Consider the following 24,684-nt stretch of genomic DNA (forward strand, 5'->3'; position numbering starts at 1 on the left):
CGTTCAAGGGGTCTTTATTACGGAAAATATTTTTTTTTCGATTTCTAAGAATTCATATTGTTGAAAACGCACGAAGGCAATTAGGTTGGCGGATTTACACAATCATTGCGAATCGTTGCATTTCTAGCGCAATATGTTGCTGAATATGACAAAATTACTGAACAACAAAACCTCTTGAAACCAGAAGGACGACGTTTAGGCAAACTCACGCACTACCAATCATTCCTATGATGGTCGAAACGCCGCCACAGACACATAGTACATAGATACTAGCGTCAAAGTTTGCACTAGTATTGAGTGATGAAGTTAGCTGGCGTAAAACATCTCCGAGATCAGGCGGCGTGGAGGCCACGCGTGATATTTTAGCTGCCGCCGGACAGGATAATATAAGATCTCTTCAAAATAAGTTTGACCTGCAATAGACGTAAATGAGTTGTTGCTGATTTGCTTGCTCGCTTGTGACGAGTGCTGGAAGTTCGCAGGGCGCAGTCATACGATGAGTACGACTAATACAGGATGGGGCGGAGCAATTAGAAATCTCTTGGGAAAGGACTTCATTCTACGGCAGACTTAAACCTGGGTGGTTATTCTCTAAGTGTCCACCTAGAGGACACATCCATTTCAACTGCTGCTGAGCGACATCCTGAAAGTCCAGCAAGGGCTAGTAAGGCGTGCTCGCACGGCAGCTACCCTCAGTGGGGCCCTGGACTAGGGGCACCAACCCTGCAAATCAAGATGGAAGAAGCCATCTGAAGAACCGCTAACTCCATATGTAAATAGAGCAAATAAATGTTTTTCACCACCACCAAGTGCTGACTGGCTGGGGGCGCCTGTCTCCTTGTGACGCGTACCCCAGCCCAGCCAATCAGAACACCAGTAGCAGACGAAATTGACATGTCCACTAGGTGAACATTTGCTCGCCCCTCAGCTCGCCGTTCTTCTTGCTTCTGTATTCTCGCTTGTTGTCTGTTAGCCGACAAGTTCAGTCGTTTGACTCGTCCCTTTCGATTTGCAATCATGCAGCACTTGTGAATCGCTTTCTCCTCCGCACAGACGAGCTGACCGGCCGGGTGCGGAATTTCCTGGTCGCCACCGTGGTGTTCAGCGCCGCGTACGGCCTGTGCGTGGCGCTTGTTGTGACGCGGCTCGACAACGTGGTCAAGTACCACCTGTCGGCCACTTCCAGCGTGCTCAACACGATCGCCTCGGCCGCCCTGTTCCCGGACCAGTTCCGCGTCACGCCGGTTTACGTCGTCTCGTTCGTCGTGCTGATGGTGGCCATCTACCTTTACGAGAAGAAGAGCTTCGCGCTGCCCGACTGCTTAGACCGCTGGCGTCACGACAGCTCCAAGCGTGTCGGCCTGACGACAGTGTCAGTTACAGGCGATGACCCCTACGACGCCGAGGACGTTGACAACGAGAAGGTGCCACTTGTCGAATCGGGTCGAGCCTGACTGTGACGTGATGCGGACAACCCAAGTCTTGTATGGTGTGCTGTGACATTAACCCTTCATCATCATGTTGTTCACTGGTCTTGTTGGATAATCATTCACTGGCCTATTTTAATTACACATTCATCTAATCGTAACTCATGAGTGGTACGGTGCTAGTAGGTCATTGTGGAAAGGAGGCATAGTTATTACGCATGTACAAAGAACAGCGGTAACGATAGCCCTGACGATGATGCTGACACGTATACACTATTAACGGGATAGGGCCGCGTCTAACGGCACTGCCTTCACGTCCAGCTTACCACCAAACCGTTTTGCTGGTCAAGCCACCTGCGAACGCTTGCGAAGTTTTGGTTTCTTCGCAAAGCACTGGTAGCAGTTGGGACCGTTTGACCTAGTGATGGCTCTCGGCGAGTACCGGCACCCTCAATACCCTGTTAGTACGCCTAGCTACAAAGCGAGGCGCACCAATTAAGAATAATTATGTGCTTGCTGCGGAAGATTACTACACAGCTGCCGGTTTATAGGCTCCTCTGACCTCTGTGAGGCCCTTGCATTCGGCGATAGCAGTGGGAAAGCAAAATGTCCGCAACAAAGATTAGTAAAAGACGATTGGAGGTTTGGTGGCAGCAAAGTAAGACCACAAGCAACGGAGACGTACAAAAACAAAGTTCCCAATAGTGGCTCAGAAAGCTTCATGCTGGGAATCCCACCTGTGTTCTTTTTTTCTTTAAACAAAGAAAGATAGGTAGGACATTAAGCAAAATAAGAACGGAAGCGTAGTAGCGTAACCCACCACCCCGTTTCAAAGGGGACGCTCATAGCATTGATCCATCCATCCACAGGAATCGCTGCAGACGGCGCGAGCGTCGCGCCGTAATATCTGCGCAACGCATGCACCTAACGCCACCTGAAGACCATGACGAAAAACTACCATCTGCAGCCGTGACCTCCGATATCGGACGGCGAGCGCGGTCTCGCCACCAGATCTCTGAGGCCATAATTCAGCTGGCAAGGGTGCCGCTTCAACGTGCATGCATGCATGGGCCAAATCGAACAATCTTAGGGGCCCTACGTAGTCCGGCTACACTGCCTAAAAAAGACAGGGGTGATTTCAAAGTGAAGTCTTCTTAGCCCTTTCCATCGACTTTTTCACTGTTGCTGTTGCTGATGTCACTGTCTTAAACGCCGCTTTGGGAGATGGTTCAGAGCGTAGATAACGCGCCAGAAACGAAATGCGACGCCAGAAACTCTTTTGGACCTTTCCATTGCGTCGCCACAATTCCCTCCGGGGCTCCCTAGGCGTTCCCACAATACCCTCTCGACTGACGTAATTAGCCGTGACCCTCCTCAAAAGCATTGCAGAAAGTGCAACGCTTTCTGCTAACCTCCAACAAGCCGGAGGGGAAGTAGATAGAACGGTAATGAAGAGGCAGGGAGAGCAGGCAGTGAATGGTTAGAACCAACGCAGTGACGAACCGAGTGAATAACAGCCATGTCATTCTTCGGTCGCCGCCTGCATACATGGGGGAAGGCAGGAGAGGGAAAAGGCGTCGTAAGAAAAAAAAAGGGGGGGAGCGCTACAACTAGACCCGGTACCAGTTACAAGCTGTCCAGATAACTTGAAATTCAAGATACGCTACGGTACTTTTCTACTATATCTTAAAAATAAAGCGCGTTCGCGTTAAATGGACAACATACGAGGCCACAGAAGCGGCCGCCGATACAATTAACACTCAATTACCCGCCGCGGCAGTTTTGTGGCCATAAGGTTGCTCGAGGTTGCGGGTTCAATGCCGACCGCGGTAAGCGCAAGTCGACGGCGGCTAAATGCAAAAGCGCTCGTGCACTGAGATTTAGGCGCATGTTAAAGAACAACAGGTGGTAAAAATTATTCCAGAGTCCTCCAGTAAAGCGTGTCTAATAATCCACTGGCAGTCTCGGCGAGTAAAACGCCATAATTCAGCTGAACGTTAGAACTTCTGCCACAATTACATGTGCCGTGTGAGAGGCAAAGGCAATGCTAACCTTCGCGGAAACTACGCACAATGGAGCACAACAACACATCAAGCAAACTCATGTCGTCTGTGTGCTCTCTACGCGTATTACGCAGATAAACAGCAGTGGTGGAAACAAGGTAACGTCACTCATTCACTCACCCCTGTCGTATTGGACCAAACGCCGAAGGACTCAGACATTCACCGTCAACATCACCGCCAATTAGCGTCAGTCAACGCAAAGAGCATAGAAAGCTCCGCTTACATCGATTCCCATAGTGCGTGAGATCAGCACGACTTTTAATTCAAATTAAGTACAACTAGTTCAGCACGTTGCTGCCATTTCTGAAAAATAAACACGCTGCAAGTTGACCCATGCGGACAACTGACAGAGGGCGTGCGAACGCAAAGCCAAATTAAAGCAACGCAGCGTCAACACGACAATGCGCAAACAATACAATGCGCCGTTCAACAAATCGACACTTCAGCCACCATTGTGATGCAGCGACCGCACTCACATCCTCGCAGTCTACGAACAATGGCGCACAACGGCGCCTCGAGAAAGCAGGTGACGCTGTGCGTTCCCTGAAACACTTAGACAAGCACAAGTGCCTCACTAAAACTAATATCAGAGCTCGTTAAAAATTTTCACATCAAAGAACTCTGGTAGCACAAGGACTGTTGTATGCCGTCAACATTGCAGGCAAGTATCTCGTCGGTCAAGGTGGTGGTGGTGGGGAAAAAATTTTATTGATGAGAAGGCCAAAAGTAAAAACAAATTGAAAAATTAAAAACGCAAACCGCACAGAACGCTTCGCATACATCTATTCCCAGAGTACGTGGGATCTACTTTTTTTCATTTTTCTGCTTTCCAGTCTAAATAGCGAGCGAACCTGAAAGCGAGTTTCGCAATTTATCACGAGACATAGTTCCGCATGTCTGTCTCTTGATCTGGCCTGTGGCTGCGAATGAACTAATCAAAGAGACAATTCTGTTTCTATGTAAATTCGTGCTAATTCATCCACTGCGTGACCCTGAACTAACGTTTGGCCAAAACTGTGTTCGCCTGTGAACTGCTCACTTCCATCAGACGCTGCATTATGATAATTATTATAGGAAGCTCGTTGGACCTTCTCCAACCTTCGTGCGAGAATTCCTGCGCTCGCTGCTACCTGGCGCATGAACTTGCTGGATTCGCGAATGCCGTGCTGAAGCGGCCTCTCTTTGGTATGACGTTTCTTCGCATTATACATATACTCGCACCACAATTCTATTTACTCATTAACTATTGGCTCCGCATATATAAAGTAAAAGTGGCTTCATTCCTAATGTATACATATCTACGCACAATGTCGCGCTGTGGATATATGCGCGACCAGCATGACAATAAGAGAGAAGACGAATGTGTCGAGCGCAATAGACGTCGATTATAGCTTATTAATTATAAAATCTTGACCAATTTTGCGCTTTACTATAACCTACTCGATTCTTGGCCAGTCCCCCACGGTAGGTATGTTATAGTAGATCACAACTATCTCCATCTACAACTAGATATAAGAAGCCAACAAACATTGATACCAAAGACAACATGGGGGAAATTACCTGTACTAACTAAATTAATTAACGAAATTAATAATTAATGAAAACGAAAGTAGATGAAAAAAACTTGCCGCAGGTGGAGAACGATCTCACGTCTTCGCATTACGCGTGCGATGATCTAATAATTGAGCTACCGCGGCACCGTTTCCCCATCCACTTTCTTGGGTATTTATGTTTCTGTTTCCTACTAGAACACTGGGAGTGTTAGCCAGCGCCACCAGTCACAAACCTTGGCGGCGGATGTGGAATATCCTTTCTGCCGCAGGCGTCACGAGTACATGATCTATTTTGGGCGAAAGCAACTGGTCAATAAACCCACGCACGCTACCTGAAGGCATCAATGTTGCCGGATTCGATATCCTCGTCACGTAATAAACGAGAAGAAAGGGCGTTAACCAAAGGGCCCGATTTTTATAAATCATATAAGAAGTCAACAAACTTTGTTAACCGATTGGTACGGTGCCAGTAGCTCACTGTGGAAAGAAAACATTAGTTATATAAAAACACTGGGAATAACGGCAGAAGTCGATAGCCCAGACGAAGATGCTGACGCGAATAGGCTACTAGCCGCGTCTAATGACCCTGCCTCATGTTCAGCATGCCAGCGACCAGTTTTGCTGGTCGAAGCACCGTGTTGATAAAATTAGTACGCATTCAGACATTTATCGACGCGTCTTTTGCTTTGCGACCTTACAATTAGTTATGGCGCTTGTCGTGATCAGTTGTCTCGCTTGGATGATATTTTGGCTCAGTGCCTTGCTATTTATATCGTGTATGTCATGTGCTTTAATTAGTCCGAAAAATATTTTTTTTTTTTAGTAAAACGCATATGGGACATAGCGCTATTCGTTATTGTAGCGTCGTGCCTTCGCAACAGATGGCACTGCCGACGTGACGCAGGTCACACGTGATAGATGGCGCCACAGCGCTCTTGTATATAAGTTACGTTCACCGGAATAAAGATTGTTATCGGCATGGAGCCGGCAGTGGTGTAACCTCCGTGTTGCTATGTGACCTGCGTCACGTCGGCAGTGCCATCTGTTGCGAAGGCACGACACTACATCTGGCCCTCCCTCAAAAAGAGAACGCAGGTTATAGGCATACAACCAAAAAAACCGTCACTGCTTGTGGCGGCCATCTAAGTTATTGCGCTAACAAATTTATAGTAAAGTCACTGGTCGCGATTGCCTAATAAGGTCACTGCAATCAGTGTGTTCATTGCACATAATCCCTGAACTTTGCTGGCGGTCTTCGCTCCCGTGTAGAACGGCGGAGCCCTGACTCTGCTGGCTGATGAGAGTTTCCCGGTTCGCCACCACGATCAGCACACAGTCCAGAGGTCATGGTTCCAGCTAGTGGACTCCCTAGCCGTGTAGGTTGGCTCGGCGTGCAAGGAGGCAGTGGTGACACCAGCGGTTCTGGAGACTGTGCGTCATCAGGCGTTGGTGTTCTTTGGGATGTGGTGCTCTGTGTTCCTGAGGACGGTGTCCAAGTTCTGGTGTTGAGTGCCGGCATGTCTATGTCCATGTCCCCCCGCAGGGATTCTTGTCTCGCCATTGCTTCTTGTACAGCTTCGTGAGGCACAGCGTACAATTGAGAGGCGTTCCACGTCCGGCCGTCCTCGTGGTGGAATGACCAACGTCCTATGCGTTTCAGAATTTTGAGTGAAGCACCAAAACTGAGGGTGCCTTTCATTTAAGGTACAGCACGTTGGGCACGCACGTAGGCACCCACTTTGAATTTGGGCGCCCTGGCTGCTCTTCGCTTGTCTGAATACGCCTTGTTTCTTTGTTGGTAATCGTATACATGGCGCCGAAGTCTACGCAGTTCCTGGGTGGGGTGGGCGCGAAGTCTGCGGTTGGCTCGCCGATGACATTTAACGATGTCCTCATGTGATGTACATGGAGCAACAATGCTGGCGACCGACCAGTGGCGCTAGGGGGGGGGGGGGGGGTTGCGGTAATTACCCAGGTATTCTGTAACGGTGGCCTCGATGGGTCGCTGCTCAAGTAGAGAGAGTTATGTATGTATATATGATTTAAGGACCCTGTTGAACCTTTCCACCATGCCACTGGCTTGAGGGTGGTAAACTGCAGACAAGAAATGTTTAATACCCCTGTCCTCTAGCAAACACTCGAATTCACTGGACGTAAACTGTCGGCCGTTATCCGAATCTAGTTTTGTAGGGTAACCTTCTCGTGCAAAGATACCAAGCAGGAAGTTGATCACCGTGCGTGAAGTGATGTCACTGCAGAATGCAATCTCTGGCCATGTGGAGTAGTCCACCACTACAATGACAAACCGACATTCAGTTAGTGCACGTTCAAGGGGCCTCATGATGTCTATTTACACTTTGTTCCAGGGCCTGTCAGGCAGTGGGACAGGCTGGAGCGGTGCCTGTAAGTTCTTTGCGCATGTGTCCGAGGCTTAGTAACCAGTGCAGCTTCGGATGGCGGTGTCCACTTGCTTGTCAAAACACAGCCACCAGTACTTTTCCCTAATGCGTTGCTTGGTCTTGACTATTCCCGGGTGGGACTCGTGGGCTAATTGGAAGAAGATACCAGTTAGCTTGGCAGGTACCAAAACACGTTCTGTGCGCAAAACAAGCCCATCCACTACAGAAATCTCCTCCCGTACATCATGGTAGGGCGACAGTTCCGTCGGAAGTGTTCTCCGGGTTGGCCATGATGACTGGATGAATTTCGTGACCTGCTATAGTATGCCATCTTCAGCGGTAGCAACACTAATATCATCTAGATGTACAGGCGATGTAACTAAAAACGCAACCTCTTCATCGACTTGGAAGCCACCTTCTGTTTCTGGAACAGGTCGTCAGCACAAGGCATCTGCTACTTGGTTGTGGGCTCCGCTGCGGTACTGGACTTTGAAGTTGTTGCGCAGTAGTGCGGTTCACCTTGCCATGCGAAGGGGCCACTGTCCTGTACTCCGGGACGAGATCAAGGCGAACAGAGCCTGCTGATCTGTCAATACAGTGAACGGCCGGCCCCAGAGATAAACGTGCCACTTCTCACAGCCCCATAAACAGGCCAGGGCTTCACGCTCTCCAGTTGAGTATTTTCGTTCTGTCTCTGTTAATGTTCGCGATGCAAATGCCACAGTTCGCATGATGTGGGACCCCTCTACTTGTTGCAATGAGGCGCCCAGGCCGTATGCAGATGCATCCGTTTAGACAATGACGGGCAGCGTCGGGTCAAACATTCGCAGGACGTTTCGAGATGCTAGGAGTTTTTTTTTTATTCTCGTGAAACTTTTTTTTGCGGCGTTGCCCCGGCCGAAGGTTAAGTCTTCGCGTAGCAGACGGTACATTGGCTCTACCTCATCTGCCACACGTGGGAAAACTTGGCATTGTATTCATCTAGCCCTAAAAATGAGCGTAGCGTGGCTGCATCTGTGGGCGCCAGAGCCTTGACGATCGCGTCAACCTTGGTCTGGAGCGGTGCTATACCCTCTGCGCTGGCTCGATGTCCTAAGAAAGACAGCTCCGATGTTTTGAAGAGGCATTTCTAGTTAAGCTTGAGCCCAGCTTCGGTCATTCCTTCAAGGACTTGCTTCAGGTTCTGTGTGTTCGCTCTCAGTCTTCCCAAAAATGATTATGTCGTCCGAGTAGCACAAGACCCCTTTGCAGCCTTCAAGAATCTTCGTCATGATCTGCTGGAATGCAGCCGGTGCTGACGCCAAACCGAAGCATACGCTCTTGAACTTGAACATGCCCTCATGTGTAATGAACGCAATTAGGTCTCTGTTTTCTGGGCGGAGCACAACTTGATAGTAGGCCGATGCCAGGTCCATTTTAAAGGTTGTTATCGGCATGGAGCCGGCAGTGGTGTAGCCTCCGTGTTGCTGGGCCAGCGACACGACAATCTGGCAACGAAGATGTTTTCCACCGGGATTTCGCCACCGCCCCATTCATTGACACCCCTGGCACACCGGCTGTGCCATGGCCCCGCTGGATACGCCTATTTGAGACATTTTTACTGGCGTACGGAGTGAACCGAACTATCCGCACCCCGCCACCGAGCACTTTTGCTGCACCGTCTGAAGGATCGAAGGACAGCGAATTTTCGACGCGCTTCCGCCGAGTACGCTGTAAACCAAGATAGAGCAACCGAGCGCCGCAGCCGCTGCCACGCCCAACTGCCGGGACGGAAACCGCCACAGCTGCCGGGACGCAGACGCTGCCGCACGACGCAACCGCAGAAGCCACACGCTTACCCGACGAGTACGACGTGGCCCTCGAGATGCTAACGAGGCATTTCGCCGCCCCTTGCAACATTCGCCCGCAACGCCGTCGATTCCGTGAACGTCGGCAACTGCAGGGACAGCCCGTCACTGACTTCGCTATCGCAATTCGCGACTTGGCGGCTCTTTGACGATTTCGCCACTCAAGCCGACGAAAAGATGTGTGAGCAGTTTGTAGCCGGTGTCACGTGCCCGTGGTTCCGGGAGCGATTGCTGCTCGAGGGTGACAAACTGACGTTCGATCATGCTGTCCAGATAGCACTTCCGCGTGAGCGGACGCAACGCGAATCCGAGGCCTTCACCAATACAGTGCACCGAATTGAGCAGCAGTTACGGGACATTCAACCAGACAGGGCCGGCGATAGGATCGCCCCGATAACGGCACGACACTACAGTTATAAACGATGCACATGTGAAATGAGGAAACAATGAGCAAGAAGGAGCGCAATTCTACAACGCAATTCGACCTGTTCCCGTGGATTACACCTGAAGAGGCAGACATTCGCAATTCAATTTCGCAATTACAACTTTTCCCGTAAAGTGAACTTCTTTAAACTTCAACTTTTTCAACTTTTTCAAAGTCAACTTTTTTAAAACGATCTGTTCGAACTAAGAAGGTAAGCAGGTGGTACATGACGCGATCAGGAGGCTGCGGGCATAGGCAAACATCATCGTGATTCGCTAGAACACTGCCGTTTTTTTTTTTTGGTCGTCTTCGGCATCCATCTGTGCACCATTACATAATCATACGGTATGTTACGGTCAATCATAAAGTTGTAAAACCTTGTTGCAAGGAATTTTCTCAGACGCTGAATTACGTGTATTATAGGGCGATAGCTTCAATCTCGAATTCATTGTTGAACTGCAGCAGCATCAAAATAGTGACAGAGTGGGAGCAAACAACTATTTCACCTTCGTTCTATGACTATAGTGCTGTTCTGCACAGGCTACAAAGTCACATGGTGTATCTACAACCGAAGCTCGTTATAACAAATTATCCGCCATGAGACACCTTTATTTCGTTATGCCTGACGCTTCGTTATATCAAGGTTCGACTTTATGTGTGCTATCTATGTGTTCTCTTTTCGCACCCTCGATCAGGGAGACTTCGGCAAGCTGTTGTGCGTTCATACTTGACGAAGAAGGATCGATTTTGCTGCAACGGAACGGTGGCGCCATCTGTCACTGTTACAGTGAACACCACGTTTTCGCTGTAACCGTGATAGATGGTGCCACCATTCTGTTGCAGCTTGAGCTAACTTATATTCTTTCCTTAATTACCATTTCATTTTATTAGATTAGTAACTGTGTGTCTTTTAGATACCCCCGAACCATCATCTCGAGAAAGTAGTCCTCTACAGCCACACTGATCAGCTTCCCGAGCCTTACATACTCGTCGGAGATTTTAACGCGCATAACACGATGTGGGGAGACACCATGCGACGCGAGAGAACGACTCGTTGAAAACTTCCTTTTAAACGCCGGTCTGTGCCTCTTTAATAAAAAGGAACCAACGTACTATAATCCTCATCATAATTCACACTCCTCAATAGACCTGTCGAACGGGCGGCGATGAATAGGAGAGGTATCGCCGGTGCTTATGCGATTTTTTGTTTATTCATTCCTTTATTTATCAATTCCTTGAATTCCCCTGTTAGGGCTATTACGTGAGGGGTACGCGGTCTTGTTAAGTGAACATAAATGTCTGAAAAAATTATGGGGTATAACGTGCCATAACCACGATCTGATTGTGAGGCACGCCGTAGTGGGGGTCTCCGGATAAATTTTGACCACCTGGGTTTCTTGCACGTGCACCTAAATCTAAGTACACGGGTGTTTTTGCATTTCGCCCCCATCGAAATGTGGTAGCCGTGGCCAGGATTTGATCCCGTGACCTCGTGCTTAGCAGCACAGCACCGAAGCCAGAAAGCAACCACGGCGGGCTTATGTAGATGTATTCGATCGTGGCCTTGGAACTGCGCTGTTCTGGAGTTGCGCACAACTTCTTCCGTTAGATCATTACAGCCCCTTGTTCACCGGAGAAAAAAGGAGTTATCATGCGAAGTACGCGCGAGTGGAGGACATAAGTCTTTCACGTGACGTATGCGCCAAGAGTGACGATGTACGGGAAAGACTGCAGATTGGCTGGTAGCTAGAGGAGTTATGAAATTTATGATATACAGGCATAACCTTGCAATTTTGCGCGTTAGGTCGAAGTCGTGGAGATTACCTCGAAGTTTTAGTTGGGACCCGGTGCTATAGTAGGAGTAATCATTATAAAGAAATCTGGCTGCACGATTTTGAATGCATTCGGGTGAAGTAAAAAGGTTATATGAGGATCCAAACTGCGCATGCGTATTCTAGTTTCGATCGCACCGTTGTAATTATGTATGCTAGTAGCTTTACAGGTGGAGTAGCGAGTACCAAAGAGCGATGTAAGTAATCCATAACGTGGTTAGCTTAGCGACTTATTTTCGTTATATGCTCTGACCAATAAAGATAATGAATTGAGGTGATGCATAAGTAATCTGAAGAATCAAGTGGGGAAATTAATGTCTTGTTAATTAAGTATTGAGAAGTAGGGTAGAACTGGCTTCGATGAAAAGAAACTAGAGAAGTTTTGTTACTTTTAAGAGTCATTAAACCACGCATTACACTATTCTTATATTATGCTGAAGAGTGTTAACGTCGGAGGTTTTATTCATACCGTATATACTCGCAAAGGCCACCCTCGTGTAAGGACCGCAGCCCCACTTCGGAGGGCTAAATGCTGGAAAAAAAATTGAAACGTACCGCCGGAAAGCGAAGTTAGTTTCGTCACCGTTAGATGACGCTATCTGCTTTTCGTTGGACGCGGTTCAGGCCACGGGACGTTCATTTGAGGGATCGCCAGCCGTTTGTGCGCATGCGCGAGTAAAAACGGGCGCGAAAGAGAAAATATGGGGATTTTTCCTCCTTGAATATGACTCTGCCTAGGCACTAGGGAGGTTTCTTAGCGCGTGTTGTAGGCACGCGCTAAGCTACGTCCCTAGGCATTCCGGCATTGCGGAGTGGGGCAGAGTTTGTTTACGCTCGGACGCTGGCTTGAAATAGGTGAAACACCTGGTACTGACGCCCGATTTGGCGACCGCTGTGCCGGACAGACTGTCTCGCACCTGCGGCGCTCGTGCTAAGTCAGTCGTGGCGGATCATAGCTTGCGACTGTAGTAGAGCCCGGGTCGCATATATTGAAGATGTAGAAGGCAGAGCGCCTTGGCATGTCTGTCCGACGTAGCTTCAGAGGCAACGTTCTGACTGGTGTTGCAGAAGTCGCGGGGCGCGGTAGTGCTGAACTTAGAGTCACAAGTTGGCGGCTGGAGATAATTATATTTATTCAACCATGTGTTTTTACCAATTGTAACAACGAGTCATTATTTCGCATTATCGGCGGTGCCTCCAGGACACCAAAGCGGCAACGGGGACACCAAAGCTAGAACCCGGACTGGTGCGTGGGTTGGGGCTTGCAGAGCCGATCTTATACACCCCTGGCACGCGCAGCATAACGTAACGTAACGCTAGTGCATGTCTCAGATTTACCGCTGAATCGCCACTGATTTTCTTTCTTTCCTTAGAAACTGCCGAGAGAAACACTGTTAAAAAAATCTGACGAAAGTGTGGTTCGCTGTCGCCAGCATAATCTTTCTTTTTTTGAAGCAACTGGTGCTTTACGTATCGAAAAGCTGCGAGAAATAACTTCACCTACCTCTGTAGAGCTCATCGCTTCACATTCCTTCCACGGCATCGCCCATAGCCACTCCTGATGGCGGCTGTCTTCCTTCGAGAATGACACATGGCAGCAGCGGCTGGTTAGGGCAGTTATCGCGGCACCTTTGCACACGACACTTAAATGGTATGGCCAGTGGCCTTTGAAAAAGCGGCAGCGCAAAAAAAAAGGGGGGGGGGGGGCACGGAAGGATACAAGACGACCAGGACGAGCGCTCTCTCCCGTTTCGCAAAGTTGCAGAACCACACAGGCACCGCGAAATAGAGCGCAATCATCACACGGCCGAGGCCGCACAAGCGCGACGTGCTACAATCACAAAAGCGCGCGTTCCGAAGCCGCGGCGGCTCGTCGCCTACTGCCAGATGGATGAACTACGAAAGAAACGCGACGCGCATGACGTCACGCCGATGGCAAGCAGACTTTCAGCCACGTCTACGAGATGTTCGCAGATTCCAGCGTAGCGGTACACGTTCCAGAATGTACGCAACTATCACGCGCCGCTCACGCAATCTGATTAGATCCTTTCGGCGTTGAATTGCCCAACGACATTCAGGACAGTTCTGATGCATGTAGGCGCGTCTTGTGCCGAGCGGTAACTCTGTAACAATGGTTAGGCGTTGAGAAACGGTCACCAGTGAGAAAAAAAAAATGTGCGCTAGTCAATACGTAAATATTCGCCCAAGGGAGGTATTCTGTAAGAGTCCACTTACACAGCGATGAAAACAACACTTCTTCACGTTGGGATGCGGTCCTACACAGCCCCAACCTCGAAGAACAGTTATGGGCTGTCCAACGGGCCCGCTACGCGGCGGAGAGACTCGACCTCTCTGTCCTGACGTGGGAGCGGCCCGCTGCGCGCTAGTGCGCGCCCTAAAGGACCGTAATAAAGTTTTTCATCCATCCATCCATCCATCCATCCACCAAGTGGACATGTCCACTTCGCCTGCTGCTGAAGTGCTGATTGGTTGTTGAGCCTGGTTGCTGCGGACGCACTGCTCAGTCCAGCCAACCAGAACTTCAACAACTGCGTGATCGTTCTGCTATATGTGGTTTCGCCGTCACAGCGTTGTCTGCTCGGTGCACCAGAGCCACGCCTTGTAGCCTCCCACTCCGTGGTGGCTGCGGATTGTTGCGAAACGTACCACAAATAGCGTGCTCCACGCAGTCCTCCTCCCCTGCTACGGAGAGACTGCATCGAAGCACCCTAGAGCCCACATAGAAACCCCTTAAACGTCGTAAAGCAGCGACACTTTCTTCCTCCGCCTTCACCCCTCCTCGTTTCTTCTCTCTTTTACGCTCCCTCCTCGACTGTGGCGCCACCTACACTGCTCGAGCGTAGCAGCGGCGCCAACATGCGCTCCTCGCCACTCCGTAGACATTTCTCGAGCAAAAATGGCGCTGAAGCAAGGCGCGAGGTCCCACGTGATGCTATTAGGCCAATAGCGACGCGGCGTCGGACTCGGCCAGAGCGCGCGAGGAGGAGGCGGCATTCTTCAAAGCGTGGTGCTACTTTACGAAGTTTAAAGGGCTTTAAACCCACAACGGTCCTCAGCGCCACCTATCGGCCGAGTACAGCATTTATGCAGCACTTGGCGTGACTGCAACGGAGAACGCAGGTACTCCACTATACCGTCTTCAGTCCTTCCATGGACAGAAGGCCCGCGGAAGTAACTCCAAAGTGTTTGTGCCAGTGATATCACCCTCGAATAAAGATGCACGAGGAGGCGTTGTTGTGAACCATCGTCGTGTTGTGTACAAAGAAGAAAATATAGAGGGATATCATCTCTGCCTGGGAGTCGCTAATCGAAGTAGCCGGCCTCCTTGTACTTGGCGTGCAGACCGTCACCCTCCTTGACGGTGAAGCCCAGCGTGGCATGCCCGTAGTAGTCCGGGTACGCCTCCAGGTTCGCGATGACCGAGGTGAGCAGGTGTGCCCTCTCGACCTGCGTGCCGGGCGCATCGAAGCCCAGCACTGAGAAGTGCACGTGCAGGTGGTAGTACGAGGGCTGGTAGTGCAGGTAGCCACGCAATCGGTGCGAAGGAACCCCGAACTGCAGCGCCAACGCCGCCTGGGTGAGTGAGGAAATGGAGTACGTGTTACATAACTGGCGAGGCGTGGCCTCCGGAATTCTTAGCACAACCGCGCGCACCGACAGATCTCGGAGGCCGTAATACCGGGCCTTCCATTGTTTTTAACTTTACACGGTGATGTACGTAAATGAAGGTATAAGGCACGACCCGGTGTCATGGCCTTCAAGGTAGGGTGGGGCGCTGCGCTATGTTCCAAGTAGACCGATGAGCCATCCGCATTGTCATAAACTCTATTATCATCACTTAACTATTGAAACCCTTACAATTCCGCTTCTTTAGACTGGGATGCGGAGAGAGGGCCCGGGGTGTCGTACGTTCGGTAAATTATTTTTGGCGAATACTTCCCCTTTGCGCGACTAACCTCAGAACCTCAGGACAGGAACAGCTCACTCGTGTCATGCTATTCCTGTCGATGCGCTCGATAAAACTAGAATTACCCGACACGAAAATAGCCCTGACAAGAGAGGTGTCATTTCATTTATTCTTATTTGTATTTTTGCCACGTAAGCCGCTTCCGACGACAAAAGTCAATCAGCACTTAGTGAAAGCGTTGGCACCGAAAGTGAACTAGCGAGAACAGTACTTCTGGACTTTTAAGGGGGTGGACGCGTCACTTGAACTAAAAGTCGCAAGGTGCAATTAGACAATAGCAATTGAATGTATCATCAACAATAGCAATTGAGTGTGTCATCGTTTGCGTTTGGGGAAATAATGCAATTTCCAAAACCGAAACAAATCAGCCCCCAGAGACTGACTGACTGTCAGGGACTGCTGAAAATGCGCCGCACAATACGCCGGCGTTTACAATTGCTGTCGATCCATCTTCTCGGCTACGCGCGTACAGTGCTCACGGAATGAAACGCGTCAATTTAGGCCTAATTAATGCGCATACTTTCATTTTCACCGGCTGCAGCTCGTGACACATTGACGTAATTTTGGCGCGTACGCTTAGATCGGAGTCCACGTCACCTTTGGTGACCAGATTCCTAGCAACATGACATGGTACTCTTGAGTACTTTGCACATGTGCAGGGTTTTACTAAATGCTGCCTGTCGCGTTTCATTCCGTGAGCACTGTACATGAATATATCCAATACACAGGTTATACCACTAAAGTGAAACCAATGAGCGAGCCGGGTTGCTCCTCATCATGCCTCTTATTGTGGGAAAACCAGCCTCGACGAATACTTTTCAGCGACAAGGCTTGAAAAGCGGTTGCTGAACATCCACATTCTACGCGCTAGAAGCGACGCTAAGCTGAACAACGGATACAGACACGAAGGAACAGGACTTATATGGTGAAGTGCAAACTAACAATACGAATTTAAAGAAAGTGAGCAAAAAAAGAATGACAAAAAGACTGTTGCAGCGGCGTACTGCATTGTGGCTGAAAACAATGAAGATTGTCGATTTTTATCTTATACTTTTATGACGGATATCGAATATACAAACAAAACTCCGATCCCATTGAAACTTCGTCATATCGAAGGTTAAAGATCAATTGCAACGGAATTTCGCTTCGGCTAAATCGGTTATAAGTGACTTACAGCGTATTATTGAAGCATTCTTGGCAAAGGTGCTGGACTAGTAATCGCCGCATCCCGCTTTATCCGATGCGGTCAGACTCCAGCGGCGTAAGCGTATGACGTAAGCGAAAGCGGCGGCTGCGTATGGTGCGGCTGGGCGCGGGTGCACGAACCTTGAGGTGAAAGCGATATGCCATGAGTTGAGTCAGCCGCGCGGGCCCTATCTTGAGAGCAAACTGCGATGGGTACAGAGTCTAGGTGCGCCGAGTGCTGATAGCTTCGTGTGCGCTGTGTTCTCGCCGCTTAGTTCGCGCTGAAGCGAGAGGTAGCACGAAGGTCGATTCGCTCGCTGCCGCTGCCGCTCTTCTTCACGCCAGCGTTTTGACACCGAGTGTCTGCGCTCATCGAGTGAGGTGTGTCTTACGTTTGCCTGTGCGCGCGTGACACCATGCTTGTTAATTTAGTTAGTAAGCGAATGTTTAAGTGTTTATACAGCAGGTAAAACTACTATCCTTACTTCGTATGGCTGTCCAGTAATTTGCTATCGCAATCGATGCTTCGCCTTTCGGGCGGAACTGCGACTTCTGTATTTTCTAACATATGTAATACGGGTCACGCAGTTCGCGGCAAACAAAGCGCTGCATCATGTTTCCATTGCGAAGCTTGTCCAACCGTCCCTCGTCGGTACGTGCAATAGGTTAAAGGCAAGAATAACAAGTTCAGAGCTTCCTCTTTACGTGTAAGTACATCCTATCCCCAATATGCCTTGCGGCAAATCATCTCGGAATATAATAAAAAAGCACGTCGTACAAATAGCCACAGCTTTTGTTTCATTTACCTAACACCTTGGTGGAAGTGCTTGCTGGTGGAGGTGGTGCCTGGAACCAGCCTCTCTTTACGCAGTCCAAACTTTCGTTGCAGTTGACCTTTAAAGTCATATAGGCTAGGACAAGCAAAAGATTGAGCCACTTAAGTATCCTTACGTCATTTGAATGCGAAAGATTAGGACTTCTCTAAGTTATCACGTTAAATTAAAACTCCACCTTAATCAGCCTTGCTGTAACTTGTACCGACCTTAATCCACACTAATCCAATTTTGGGAGTGGGCCACGGCGTCTGTCCGACGCCGCGGCTATCCATCGTGTGATTTCGCAGCGCGTGCCGCAGCAGGTGCAGCGCCGCGGGCATGTGACGTCATCACTTGGTCACGTGGGTTTCGGTACCATCGGATATAACAATTAACGGCGCACATCAGGTTTCCCGCTCCATGGGGCACATAACGCTTTCGCATTACAAAAGAAAAAAGAAAGAAAGGCTTACGTTGACTTTCTCGTTGACGTTGCGCAGCAGCGGCAGGTGGTCGGGTTTCAGGTCCCTGAGCGACCTGATGCCCCGTTTGTGGCAGATGGCGAGCACGTACAGGTTCTCGGGCTGCTTAGTGTCCCACTTCATGTCCGGAAGTAAGATGAAACCCGTTTCCGGGTCCGGGTCCTCGTACAGAATCCGCTCAGACTCCTTCTTGTGCTCGAGGATGTTGTAGACCCACTGGCGCCGAGGGCGGAAAAAAGTGTAAAGCGTTGTGTGGCGCGCAACGATGGCCTCCGAAATCGGGCGGCGCGCCGCGCTGGCATTAGGATGTTACGATCAGCGTTAATTGAAGCACAAGCAGGATATAAAAAGGCTATTTTCTTTTCACATACAAAGTCTACACGAGTGTAGGAAGTCACCATTTTTCTTTTTACTTGGTATAGAAAAGTGTAGCTCCGCCCACCTACACGAAGCCATTTTTATAGCTGTTGTGTAGCATGAAAACTACACCTTCTGCACTGTCATTTCGATGAGTGTAGCAACAGACGACAAGCAAGCAGGCTGGCGTTCCAAACGCGTGGCGCCATTCTGTCTGCGAATGTCGGCGTTGATATAGCGACGATAGTGAACATTCGCGTCAAAGCCGGTAGCGAAGTGCTGGCGTGACCATGTGTCACAGAGGAAAGTGACCTAATCTTCCAAGAAGATAAAATTATCTTACTCACAGATGGTGCGGGCTGTTTCAGACTCCGCGCTGTATTATATACGCACTGAGAAGCTGTCTTCGTGCACAGCACATCGGCGGTGTATTTCGCTGCAGATTGTCTAGATTTGTTCACGAAACGAAACTCGTACGTTGGCGTTCCATTTCAGTCAAGGGCATATACGCAGCCAGTAAGTGCGAAGTCAGGCGAAGTGCGGAGACGGGCGCTTTTCGCGTTCTGATGCAGAAGACGACGCGCTGTCTGCTCCGATTGGCCACAGCCCAGCCAGTCGAGTGCAGCACACGACTTCATAGCCTCTGCCCGACATCACATTAGTCTACACGAGCCTGCACTAAGTTCAATTGGTAAACAACAACAACAACAACTACAGAAAAGCCCTAATAGGTGATGTTCAACACACGCCGTCTGTCAGGATTTTCCAGCTCCCGAATAGCTTCCTGCGCATGCAGGCAGCAAAAGCATAGCCTTGGAGATCTGTTTCCACTATACAGAGAGAGCCGTCGCTGCAGCCGCACATTTTAAAGGTGAACTCCAGCGTTTTTAAACCATATTGGGATATTGTCATTTTCAAATTGCCTTCACAGCCCTGTCACCGGTAGCGTGGTTCACTTTGCTTAGAAATTCATCAATCATTTTAAATAACCAATAAGCGAGATACACACAAACTGAAACGGGTAGCTGCTTCGTGTGACGTCACGATCAGTCGGCGACGTCAGATCCTACACAACCACAACGTAAACACGCAGAACGCGTGCTAAACTTGCAGTACGCGCGGCGTAACGCCAAAGGAGCAAAGCTGATGATGTCTCCTGACGACACAGGGAGCTTTTACAGAGTTTCCGAACGAAACAGCGGCGATTTAAGCGACGATTTCAGCAACAGTGGTGGTGTAGTCTTTGGCGTCACAAACGCAGGGTGGCCAGTAAAAAGTCACGAGTCGGGAACGTAACCAATCTTTAAAATTCATTTTCAGGAAAACTAAATGACTTGCAGCCATATTGTTTGGCACAGATAATCAGAATGTAAAAGAGAACGTATATTCAAAATTTTATCAAGATCAGTAGATATCGGAAAATCGCCGGAGTTGTTAAACACCCCTATTAACCAGAATACCTGTTAATGTAGTTGCTTGAAAGGGCCTCGTGTAATGGCTCTGTGGCCAGGTTCTAAGTAAGTAGTAGTAGTAAAGAAGCACATGTTTTATAATTAGAATTCGTCCACTGTTACTTGTGTAGGTCAACCTGGAACACAATGGGGTAGTTCCGGAATTGTTCGCGTTTGAATTTAGGGTGCTGGTACATTTGTCAGAAAAAAAAAAAACGAAGAGTAAATCGATAACGTGACAAGTGACTATTCCAGCAACTATAGTTAGAGCCGCAGACTACTGGTTTTTCCTTAAATTTTGGTAACGCCAACACGTACGTAGCGGCGCAATGCGATTAGGCCACCGCACCTCTGGAGCCTACAGCCTCAGAGAGAATCAAATTTTAATGATACGCTGAAGATGATTGCCTGGCAGGTCGCCTGGCATGCACTTCAGGTGCTGGATAATTATGACATACACGGTGAGTTCATAAGCACGCAAACAGCCCATACGGTTCACCGAAAACGGTTAACAGTTCCGGTTCAACTCCGGAGCAAGAAAGCAAAATAACGGTTGAAGTTCACTTGCATAACCGAAGAATAATGACAGGAAGCCAGCACATATTTCTTTTTGTACAACTTGACGCTGCTGCTAAGTTGTACTGAAAGATTGCCCCTGTTGTTAAAGCCGCACAAAAGAATTATGCAGATTCAACACGAATGCTGGAATCTAGGTGACGCGAAGTTTTATTGGGACAGCGAGAGAGAGAGAGGCACTGAGGAAACGCTGAGTCCTCCAGCCTGCTCAGGGGCAAAGGGAGGAGAAGAAAAATAGAGGACCGAGGAGCACCGAAGACAGGCAGTAGGCAGCAGTTATATACACGTTCATAATCGACAGACTTCAATCTAGGTATGCGTTAATCTAGTATGCGTTAACTAAATATTTTAAGACAGTGTTCATGGCGGTCAATGGCCCAGAAACAATTTTCGAAACAACGGTCTGCTGTTAATTGGCGCTAACGAAGACATCAGTGCCTTTCGTTCAAAGTCATAATAAGGACAAGCAACAAGCATTTATGCTCCACGACTCAAGTCCTTTGTCTGCATCACAGTCTGGCTAGTAGCCGTGTCGGATGCACGCTAATATTTTCGCGTTGACACAACACCTTGTCCGGCCCCTGAAGCTATACGCTGAAACATCACTGGAAGATGACTCGTATTTACAAATTAGGTGGCATAGTTGAGCCATAGGTGCAGGCAATGCATGGATGAAAAGCTCCAGAAAAAGTGGCGAACCTGAACAGAAAACTGTTACATTTTTCTTCTTGGTTTCGCTCCCGGAGTGAAAAAAAAAACAAATATAATCGTAACGTTCCGATTCGAGCAAAAATACCGCATTTTCAGGGTTTTCGGTCAAGTTCCTGTTCGATACACTGTCACAGAAACAATTCGCGAAGTTTCGTTAACGCCTGTGTACCTCACAATCAGAAGCAGCGTTTTCATGGCCCGAAAATGTGCCTCAGCTCCAAGTTCAAGGCAAGCTACGCGGAAGTGCAAATAGCATATGTAACTATAATTTGTGACCACTGTTCAAACACTCGGGGAACACAACTTCACAGTTCACACAATTACCAATTTGAAATGTAATAAGCTGCCTTAATGCGACACTGTCTATATACAGTGCAGCTTTTATTGGTTTTCTTGCTCAGACACCCAAAATGTACATTTATTAGGCCATAAACTAAATTCGAACAAGAGAGGTATAATTGTCTTGTCCACCAGGATGCTTTGGAATACGTGAGTCGTACTTAGCGTCTATGACGGCGCGAGTAATTAAGTTATCTAGTTACTGGCGATGCTCCTAAGCACTTTGGCGCTAGCACATGATACCACTGATTCGTGAGACTTGTCATTCTTTTTACATATATATACATGTGTGTGTGTCATCGCTGAGAGGGTCGCCACCCCTTAACACCACTAGAAATCTAACTTCAGGTAAATGTAGCGCCTCAGCGAGGTTTACATGCAACGACGTGACCGCGCATGAAACTCTCGCCTACAAACGACAAAACCGTTGGACGAAAACGGTTCGCCCAACGCTGAAATACGACCGCCCAGGGAGAGGACGAAAATCCGCTAGCCGCCTATTCACAAGAACGGAATCCCACCTGCAAAGACAGCTGTTGCAAAGCGATGTACGGTTCTGTCACTTCTTTGTACAGTTTTGGAGTCTCGGTGATCATGTGCTGCGGCTTGAAGAGATACTTGTCCACGTGCTTTTGAGTCGCCGGAAATATGACAGTGGCCGTGAGTCCTACGAGGAAAGGAAGACAACACTGAAAAGGCGTCTCGACAAGGCGCCCGATAGGCCAACTCACCGTTCAACGCTGCGGTCACTTTGCCTCCGTACGACGAGTAGATGTCGTTGTGAAAGGTCTCTTCCAGCTTCGTGTCGGCGGTGAAAACGAGTTCGTAGTTTTCTCGGCTGAAAGGAGTCTTTTCGACGACGACAACGGCAGCGGTGTCGGACAAGTCACCGAACGTGCCTTCAACAGCCATGAACTTGGTCCGTGCGTCTTCGCTCAATACGCGGCGCGGCTTGAAATCACTGAAAGACGAAATGTGCTGGAACCCAGCTGCTGCATTGTCGAGCTTCGCCTTTTTCGCATCATCGACGATTTCTGGATCGCCGGCAACTCGCTTCGTAGCGAGCGTCGTTTCCGAGCCGCTTGTCGCCGCCATTTTTTAAACAACGCTACTGGAGAAAGCGAAACTGGCCACTAATAAAGTCTGGCTCACGGTCTGGCTACAATTTTTCAAATATGGCGGCCATGACGTTGAAGTGCATGGCTTTCGACATTTGTTTTTATTTCTAAGATGTAACTGTCGCTTTGCGTGAAATTTTCACAACATTTGTTCAATAGCAGCCTACGTTCGTAATTATTAAAAAAGCAAACAAATAGTGTAAAGTTTATTTTAAGAGTACGAAAGCAACCGAATCCAAAGTCAAAGCCACCACTGCACAGAGGAGCAACTGCCGCGTGATTTCAGTCTGTTGCGAGCCAGTTTTGTTTGGTGCATTACACAGCGGTTAACCAGTACCGTGGCTAAGAAACATGCGTCCTGAAAGTTCCTGACGAGAAGAGACGTAGGAAAAACTTACCAGTACCCCCGTCTCATGTTACAGGCCTGGCGCCACAAGATCGTCGGCGCTGTTTTGCGACGGTGCAGCCACTGTTACTACTCCCGCCGCGTGGACTTTCGCGGCACTGCGACAACGGCATCGTGCACGGGCGGCGATCGCGTGTCGCCGCGAACCATGAAGCTCGATAGCCCACAGTTCCGCGCGCTATTCACGCCCGAAGTGAAGGAGCTCGTGGACATCTTCAAGCGGCATGGCCACGAGCTACGCATCGCCGGCGGCGCCGTCCGAGACCTGCTCATGCACAAGCAGCCGCACGACCTGGACTTCGCCACTACCGCGACGCCGACCGAGATGAAAGAGATGTTCGACAACGAAGGCGTGCGCATGATCAACAGCCGAGGAGAAAAGCACGGCACCATAACGGCGCGCATCAACGACAAGACAAACTTCGAGGTCACGACCCTGCGCGTGGACGTGGTGACGGACGGCCGTCACGCCGAGGTCGAGTTCACCACCGACTGGCACACGGACGCCAACAGGCGCGACCTCACGGTCAACGCGCTCTTCCTGGGCCTCGACGGCACGGTGTACGACTACTTCCACGGCCTCGAAGACCTGGAGAAGAGGCGCGTAGCGTTCGTGGGCGACCCCGCGCGGCGGATACAGGAGGACTACCTGAGGATACTGCGCTACTTCCGCTTCTACGGACGCATAGCCGTGGAGCCGGACAGCCACGAACCGGAGACGCTGACCGCGATTCGAGAGAACGTCGGCGGTCTCGCGCGCATATCGGGCGAGCGGTTGTGGACGGAGCTCAAGAAGATACTCGTCGGCAACTTCAGCAAGGAGCTCGTGTGTCGCATCGTCGACGTGGGCGCGGCGCCCTTCCTGGGCCTACCGGACTCCCCGGACCTGCACGAGTTCTGCAAGGTCTGCGACGCGTCGACACCGCTCGAACCGCAGCCCACGACCCTCCTGTCGGCTCTGCTGCAGAACGAGTCGGAGGTGATGAACATGCACAACCGCTTAAGGCTGTCCGCGTACGAACGCGACTTGGCCCTGTTCGTAGTCGCCCACAGGGAGGACAAGAAGTCGTTCGAGGACCGCTTGAAACCCTTCCAGGCGCTGCTGTTCACTACCAAGGGCAAGGTCGGAGACGTCCAGGAGTGGATCTGCGAGGTGCTCAAGTACCGCGCGGACGCCGAGCTTCTGGAACGATTCAGGTGTTGGGACGTACCCAAGTTTCCCGTGAATGGCAACATGCTCCTCGAGCGGGGCCTCAGGAGCGGGCCCAGGTTTGCGACGGTGCTGGCCAGGCTGAAAGAGATGTGGTTCGACAGCGACTTCACGATGACTGCCGAACAGCTCCTCGAGAAGCTTCCGGACATTCTCGCCGAAGTCAAAACGAGTAAATCGAAAAAAGCTTGAACTTTTTCGAGCTTGGAGGTTGTTAGGTGAGCCCACGAAACATGCAATAGGAAGTGGGCCATGGTCAGAGGCCACCTAAATGTGCAGTTGTGGAGCAGCTTCCGAGTTCAGAGTGATCAGGCCTTCCCTCACAGATATTGAAGTAAAGAAAGAGTCATGTAGTGTGTTGTCAGTGGAGATAAGTTGCTTGCGGTACACCCCCGACAGCAACATGCTCCTCACCGTGAGGCAGGAATCAAGCTGAAACATAAGCAGTTCACGAGCACGCTACAGATGCTGCCCCCCAAAGAGCTTCTCAAGAAGTTTCCA

General features: G+C 49.6%; 4 protein-coding genes across 5 annotated transcripts in view; 2 read left to right on the forward strand and 2 right to left on the reverse strand.

The window, feature by feature from the left end:
- Window positions 1–1,588, forward strand: part of LOC135905093 (CMP-sialic acid transporter-like) — a 70,119-nt gene extending 68,531 nt beyond the window's left edge. For both annotated transcript variants that reach the window (XM_065436078.1, XM_065436077.2), the window contains exon 6: window positions 1,054–1,588. In XM_065436078.1, coding sequence (XP_065292150.1) covers window positions 1,054–1,454 — 401 coding nt within the window. In that variant the 3' untranslated portion in view covers window positions 1,455–1,588. The remainder of the gene's footprint in view (window positions 1–1,053) is intronic.
- The window catches only part of LOC135905096 (uncharacterized), a 39,076-nt gene extending 25,652 nt beyond the window's left edge, over window positions 1–13,424 (reverse strand). Inside the window, exon 1 of the mRNA XM_065436084.1 lies at window positions 13,050–13,424. Coding sequence (XP_065292156.1) covers window positions 13,050–13,088 — 39 coding nt within the window. The 5' untranslated portion in view covers window positions 13,089–13,424. The remainder of the gene's footprint in view (window positions 1–13,049) is intronic.
- A 1,369-nt stretch (window positions 13,425–14,793) lies between these two features.
- Dcps (Decapping enzyme, scavenger) lies at window positions 14,794–22,574 on the reverse strand. Its single transcript, XM_065436090.1, has 4 exons — window positions 22,181–22,574; window positions 21,971–22,116; window positions 18,007–18,231; window positions 14,794–15,139 (listed from the first exon to the last, which is right to left on the reverse strand). The coding sequence occupies exons 1-4, from the start codon at window positions 22,542–22,544 to the stop codon at window positions 14,870–14,872; spliced, it is 1,005 nt and encodes a 334-aa protein (XP_065292162.1). The 5' UTR covers window positions 22,545–22,574; the 3' UTR covers window positions 14,794–14,869.
- Window positions 22,575–22,791: 217 nt separating this feature from the next.
- Window positions 22,792–24,547, forward strand: LOC135905099 (CCA tRNA nucleotidyltransferase 1, mitochondrial). The gene has a single exon (XM_065436087.1). The coding sequence runs from the start codon at window positions 22,981–22,983 to the stop codon at window positions 24,373–24,375; it is 1,395 nt and encodes a 464-aa protein (XP_065292159.1). The 5' UTR covers window positions 22,792–22,980; the 3' UTR covers window positions 24,376–24,547.
- The last annotated feature ends 137 nt before the right edge of the window (window positions 24,548–24,684 follow it).

Source organism: Dermacentor albipictus, chromosome 6 (genome assembly GCF_038994185.2).
Source record: "Dermacentor albipictus isolate Rhodes 1998 colony chromosome 6, USDA_Dalb.pri_finalv2, whole genome shotgun sequence".
NCBI classification, from domain to species: domain Eukaryota; kingdom Metazoa; phylum Arthropoda; class Arachnida; order Ixodida; family Ixodidae; genus Dermacentor; species Dermacentor albipictus.

What these genes read in the sequence shown, in the direction of transcription:
- LOC135905099 (XM_065436087.1), top strand. Translation starts at nt 22,981, where the DNA reads ATGTTACAGGCCTGGCGCCACAAGATCGTCGGCGCTGTTTTGCGACGG.
- Dcps (XM_065436090.1), bottom strand. Translation starts at nt 22,544, where the DNA reads ATGGCGGCGACAAGCGGCTCGGAAACGACGCTCGCTACGAAGCGAGTT. An exon ending in AGTGACCGCAGCGTTGAACG is followed by an intron (nt 22,117 to 22,180) that starts GTGAGTTGGCCT and finishes CTTTCCTCGTAG; the next exon opens with GACTCACGGCCACTGTCATA. An exon ending in TGCAACAGCTGTCTTTGCAG is followed by an intron (nt 18,232 to 21,970) that starts GTGGGATTCCGT and finishes CCTCGGCGCCAG; the next exon opens with TGGGTCTACAACATCCTCGA.